The sequence below is a fragment of the Labeo rohita genome, unplaced genomic scaffold (genome assembly GCF_022985175.1).
Source record: "Labeo rohita strain BAU-BD-2019 unplaced genomic scaffold, IGBB_LRoh.1.0 scaffold_2514, whole genome shotgun sequence".
NCBI classification, from domain to species: domain Eukaryota; kingdom Metazoa; phylum Chordata; class Actinopteri; order Cypriniformes; family Cyprinidae; genus Labeo; species Labeo rohita.
The window spans coordinates 1-6,821 of NW_026128786.1; the positions used below are offsets into that span (position 1 = coordinate 1).

At 37.4% G+C, this 6,821-nt stretch overlaps 1 protein-coding gene across 1 annotated transcript; it reads right to left on the reverse strand.

The window, feature by feature from the left end:
* Positions 1 to 2,993: 2,993 nt before the first annotated feature.
* Positions 2,994 to 4,340, reverse strand: LOC127159796 (E3 SUMO-protein ligase ZBED1-like). Its single transcript, XM_051102551.1, has 2 exons — positions 3,750 to 4,340; positions 2,994 to 3,428 (listed from the first exon to the last, which is right to left on the reverse strand). The coding sequence occupies exons 1-2, from the start codon at positions 4,302 to 4,304 to the stop codon at positions 2,994 to 2,996; spliced, it is 990 nt and encodes a 329-aa protein (XP_050958508.1). The 5' UTR covers positions 4,305 to 4,340.
* Positions 4,341 to 6,821: the final 2,481 nt, after the last annotated feature.

The window sequence follows — 6,821 nt, forward strand, 5'->3', positions numbered from 1 at the left end:
AAAAATGTTGTAAATTCGTAATACAAAGACAATGTCTGTAGATATACATTTTAATAATTCATTTTCCAGAAATATTACTGTTTAAAATGTTTGGACAGTAGAGAAAACAGCACAGTACTCAGAAATGCATAAAAACAACAGCAACATTTTCAGCCAATTTCTGTAAAATTAACAACATATTCTACAGTCACAGTATTAGTCATTGTACAGAAGCATTGTATGTCAAGTTAAATGAATAATAAAATTATAGGAAACATGTTTAGTACATAATTTAGAACATGCAAAAATACCTACATACAAGAGACAATTGCTGTATATCTGTATACGTTTACAATGACATTTTATCCAAAGCAACATACAAAGTCCCGCTTAGTCTAACACAGTAGACATAGCAGTTTCTTAATAAACAGAAAGTGTTAGTATTAAAGGGATAGTTTCTGTGTAGATGACTTTCTTCTTTCAGACAAACACAATCAGAGTTATATCAATGAACACCCAGGCTTCCAGGCTTTATATTGACAGTAAATGGCTGCCATGAGTTTGAATCTCAAAAGTGCATCCATCCTTCATAAACGTACTCTACATAGTTCCATGGGGTTAATAAAGCCCTTTTAAAGCAAACCATATTTTACACTTTTTTAAAGTAAAAAAATAAAAAATAAAAAAAAAACTTGCTTCCAGCAAAATGCAAGTTATGTTTAAGTTGACTCTGTATGGCTGTTTGACCTGAACATTAGTTATTTTATTTTAGAAGGTGTAAAATATGCTTTGCTTCAGAAGCCTTTTATTAATCCACCGGAGCTATGTTGAGTTTGTTTATGATGGATAGATGCACTTTGAGCTTCAAACTCATAGCAGACATTCACTGCCAATTTAAAGCCTAAAAGAGCCAGGATTTTTACTGATATAACTCTGATTGTGTTTGTCTGAAAGAAGAAAGTCATGTACACATACAATGGATTGAGGGTGAGTAAATCATAGGCTCGTTTAGATTTTTGGGTGAACTATCCCTTTAATTGGTCAAGTGTTCATGAAAAATAAAAAATAATAATTTTTTAGCCATTTCTTGAAAATGGGCAGAGTTAGGCAGTTTATTACAACAGCGACAAACAGTCAAAGTAAAGGTCTGTGAAAGTGAATTTGTACCTCTTTGTGATGTGATGTGAATGGAGAAAAAAATAAGAGCTTGGACCAGGAGTTCTGTTGCATGCCCCATAAGGGCAGATCTGCAGGATCGGGCCACTGCAATGTGGTCAATGAAGTTCATGTGTGTCCACTGTAACACCAAGGTTGGTCTGGCTGAAAACATGAGCAGTTCTGTCTTGGCAAGGTTGAGATGATGGTCATTCAACATTCAGCAAGGCATTTCTGTTCAGGAGGCAGAGATGCGAGCAGTAACCGCCAGAAAATCCAGCTGGAATGAAAGGGAGAGATGTGTGTCACTACAATAGCAGTAATATGAAAAGCCATGTTTCTGAATGACAGACCCAATTATTTTAAACTCTAGGCCCAAATGACATGTTTTAATGGTCCTAGTTAATCCAAAAATTAATGTAAACATGATGTGCAAAAATGTTCAATATCAATAACGATACTTTGATTTCAATTCTGGTTCCTAGGGGTGTGACAAAACACTTATCCCACGAGACGAGACACGAGACTGGGTTCACGAGAACGAGACGAGACAAGATTTTTAAACTTTTCTTAAGAAATCCTCGATGAAATATATAAGGAAAATAGTCTTTTATTCAACTGAAAAAGACAAAATGCAAAAAAATTAAGGTCCATTTTGAACTTTATGAAATTAAACTTCCATTTTAATGAATTATATGCAGTAATAAACAACATTTAAACAAGAGCTTCACAATTCTGAATAAATTGAGAATCCTAGTTGTTTTTAATAAATTGGAGACCATAATTCTCTCACGATTCTGGAGAAAAAAAAAGATTAGAAAACTAAACAAAATAATAATTTTCTAGTGGTTCTGACAAACTGTTCATTGCTTAAGTCTTTGCTAAAAACATATGTTCATTTAAACAACAAAAATTTCAGTCAGTGTCTCACTTCATTAAGACTTGTTTGACCATTGTAATTTCCTGAATGAATGATTCAATGACATGTTTTAAACGGGCAGTTGTCGCCACCTCCTGGCGGAAGAGGATAAGCGTTACAATGCATACACGTGTTAAAGTACTTTCCTTTTGATCTACTGTAGACAATAAGTGATTATACACAAACTATAAACTTTTATCCCAGTACTTCTATTATTTAAATGTCTGTAAAACCGAAATAATGATTATAATGTGGTTGAAAATGTGGTTTGTGCTGCTGTTTCTGCTTTCACATTTACCCTGACTAGGGCTGTATACCTTGGAGAACCTGGCGATACGATACATACCTCGATACACAGGTCACGATTCGATACGTACCTCGATACAGAGCTGTCTCGATATGATTTGATACAATGTGACACGATTCGATACGATTCAATAAAAATACATGGGCCAGAGCCAATTAGTTAATGCTGAACACATTTACTCAACAAACAGAACTCAATTTATTGAAGACAAAAGTGCATTATAACAAAGTGCATTTTGCTTAAATATTTGCAGCTTTAAGTGCTCTGATTAATTGTACACAAATTGTATTAATCTGGAAATTACCACAAGTCAACATTTAACTTTCCAAGGGTACAGTCTGAGCTCACACAAGCACAAAATCTTCTTCTTCTTATTCTTAACTTCTTATTAAATCTTCTTATAATTCTTTTTTGTGACACCATGTACTGCCGTAACATATTTCACTATGAAATCACTTAAATGCTATATCTTGCTTTAACATTTGGCACAACAACAAATCTACCTCATAACAGGATGGGTTTTTAAAATCTTAAGGCTAAACCAGGTTTGTCCTCAAAAAGGCAGGTTGAACAAAAATCACTGCAGCAACAAAACAATAACCTGAGGATACTCTTGGTAATGCTAGCTTTATCCTATGACTTAAGATTTTTGTTCAAAAACAGAAGTTGGTCAACATGCTTTGAGCTTAGTACACTTCTCTGTGCTGTTACGATATCGCCTGCCGTAGAGAAAACGCGCTCCGAGGAGACACTAGTCCCTGGAATGCACAGGTACACTTTGGCAAGGCGTGACATTAGTGGATATTCATTCTGGTGCTCTTTCCACCAACTGAGTGGACTTCCCTCAGCAAGAGACAGGGGTGGTGCCTCCTTGTACCTTGACATCTCCTCTTCTGCCTGGGCCTGTGTGGTTCTGTGTCTCACCGCAGGACCTGCACTGTAAGTTGAACCAAGCAGATCAGCCAAACAGCACAAGTCCTTTTTCTTCTTGGGTGGTGGGCTGGCAGGAATGTCATCCTTGTCTTCCACATGATTGTCCTCCTCTCCTGGTATCACTTTAGCCTCTTCCTATTATGCAAAATACAGATTTTTTATCAATAAACCCATAGTTAATTCTATAAAGAGCATATTCAAAGACATTTAATAGTTAGTTTGCCTTTTATTTAATGCGATGAACTGACAAACCTTTACAATATATTGTTTTGCTAGTATAGTGCTTTACATGAAGTATATGTTTGAAACCATTTAGTTTTTTTAAACTCTAACATACTATTATGAATTTGAAATTATGAACTGAATATTTCGTTTTATTACACTTAGTGTGTGTGTGTGTTTGTTTGTTTTTTAACTATGTAATGCTAATGTTAATGACACAGTGAAAGGGCTTACCTGAAATAGTTCTTGAATTCTTCGAGCTTCTGCAGTGATTCTCAAGTATATTTCCTCTCGTTCATCATCAGGAAGGAAGGGCAAAGCTTTGAATCTTGGATCGAGTGCTGAACATACATACATGGTCTCTTTCTGCTGATCCATGTACCTCTTGCTCAAATCTTGGCAAATAGCCGCTTTGATTTCTTTCACTATCTCACTATCTGCTCTGCTCTCTTGGAAATCCTGGATGAGCTGAGCATGAAGAGGGGCCACAACTGACAGTGTTGGACAGCTTTCTTTTGACATTACAAGAGTAGCAATCTTCATGGGCTTCATTGCATCCACTATCTCCTCCGCAGATGTAATGTCCGACTCACATAGGGTGCAAACTTCTTTCTCGGTTTTCCTAAGCTCGTTGGACAGAAGAGCAGCGGAGACAGCGGGTTGCTGCTCAAGAAAGCGCTCGAGCATATCATGCGCGCTATTCCAGCGCGTCACAACATCAGTGATCAGTTTAAGTTCAGGCAACTCGAGCAACTTAACTTGACTTAACATCGTCTTTGACTTTGTCATATATTCTCGGTACTGCTTTGTCGGTCATGTAGCTGCGGGTAGGGATCACGTAACGGGGATCTAACGTGTTGATCATAAAGCGAAAGCCTGTGTTCTCGACAACACTGTAGGGACATAAACCTTTGCAAATATAATGCACCACAGACTCCGTAATCTTCTGTGCACGGACTGAGTTAGATGGAAGCTTGGATGTTGTGTTGTCCAAAGTAGTTTGCGTGGGGTCCCGTGTTTTTTTGGGCTGCGGCGAAGCTAGCTTGTCTGCATGGTGTCTTTGCAGGTGGGAGCGCAGGTTAGTTGTATTACCGGTGTAGCGTATAGAAGCCTGGCAATGCTTGCAGATTGCATTTGTTTTATCGACCCCTTGGTTTCCTTCCTTTGCTTTAAAACCAAAATGTGTCCAAACATCTGCCTTTAGGGACAACGGCGCTTCTAAAATCTTCGACATTTTCCATGACTTTTTTGAAACTCGCGGGCGCCGCTGCGCCCCCTAATGGCTGGGCGGAGTATCGATACTAAGGGCTAGAATGTCGATACTGTATCTTTTTTTATTATATCGGTATGTATCTAAGAATCGATATTTTGAGCACACCCCTAACTCTGACCCTCTGATTCATTAATATGGGCAGCGACAAAACCTGCTTCTCACGCTCCACTGACACTCGTCATTCAGGAATAAGATCGCGTGAGTGTTTGAATCGACACCTTGATATTTTAAGGATTAATAGTGCAGCTGTAATGTAAACACTGCAAAATGTTTTGCATATATAAGATACTGTCACGAGACGCATCGGATCTCGCGAGATCTCGTCCCACGAGATCTCGTCACATCCCTACTGGTTCCTGAATTTTAAAGCCCTTGATGCCTCACCACAGCCAGTGACCAGCACTTGATTTGGCACATAAAGCATTCTGACATTTAATACTTCAAACAACGAGACATTTTTGATACTCAATAGTTTTGAGGCAATTTGGTGAGTGCCTGAAAAGTATCAAAAAAACAATACCCAGCCCTACCCAAAGTTGAAAATGATCTTGTTTTACTCACCTCCATGCATTCCAAGATGTCTTCTGCAAATCACTTTTGGAGTCCAAGATCTGTTGAGGCATAAAACGCATCTAAGTGGGTATACCAACATTCTGATTATTCAAAAATATAATGTAGAAAGCATAAAGGTAACCCATACAGATCCAGATAATGAAACAAAGCACTAGGGTTTAACTATAAACTTTTGCTTCTGCATAAAATGACAATGACTGTCAAACAATAAAATTCATAGACTTCTTTTCATACAGCTGTTTTACACTGAATTTAATTACACTGATGGTTAATTTATTCACCCCTTACTACACAGAAACTGAAAAAAAGTTCCACACCTGAATTGCCATGCTTATCTGCTGTAGATCTCCAGTCTTTCCACACGGCCTGAAACAAACAAACAAAAAAATTATAATTTAATACTTTGTATTCATTCAGACATTACAGCCTATACTGAGACAATGATCTGGAAGCTGAGCAGGAAAGGTTAACAGTGATGTTTTGGTCCACCATGTGACTTTAGCTCAATTTATAGAAAGTAAATTTATATTACTTACTTTGTCTTAGCTGCATCACATTACTGCCTACAGTAGCAGTGTTACTGTCCAGGATGGATGCAGTTTTCATAATCAACGATCCCATATGTAATGACAGTTTACTCCGCCTCAGGACTCAAGATGTGCGTTTCATTCCTAATCAGAACACAAAGATTATAACAATTATTATTATAATAAAAGACAAAAATATGCACTTACACGTGCATAATATAGATGTAGGCGAGCAAATGCGCCCAGAATGTGAATGCAACGCTTTTTAATTGCAAGTTAGATTGGGCATTTTCCCATAAAAAAACATTGCAAAATGCTTAACACATTAGTGACAATGGAGGACCAAATTCTGAGCACTTTAAAAAAAACATACGTACAGGAGAATATGAAAGGGGGAAAGCGCCTACCTTTGCGATTTAACGTTATCACGTTGCGTTCATATTCATAATCAATAAAGTGAACAGCTACTGAATTCACTCTAAACACGTTTTTGATATCACTTAAGTAACTTAACGTTAGCCAAGTTCAGCGTTTCAAAATTACTTCCGGATAAGCAAAGACTTTAACGTTATATACACTCGAACCAATTTTGATACGAATAACAAGTTTACTAAAACTTGTTTATAAATGCTAATGTTAGCTTCAAAACTAAGTAACACAAATGCGCAGCTACACTATAAAAATATCGTTTACTGTTGTATGAAGGACTTACCTCAGTGGTTGTCAATGTTAATCTTAAATTGTGGTTAGAGACTTTAACAGAGCAAATCTGAGCCAGAGCAAACTGCCTACCAAAACTGTTTCTACTGCCCAGTGTTTGTTTTCTCTACAGTGATGAGGGGAACGATCATCTGAAAGTTTATTTAAGGTCTGATGTACTACTTACAATGACAACGGAGTCGTGACCTGAATTGCACCCTTGGAGTGTCAATA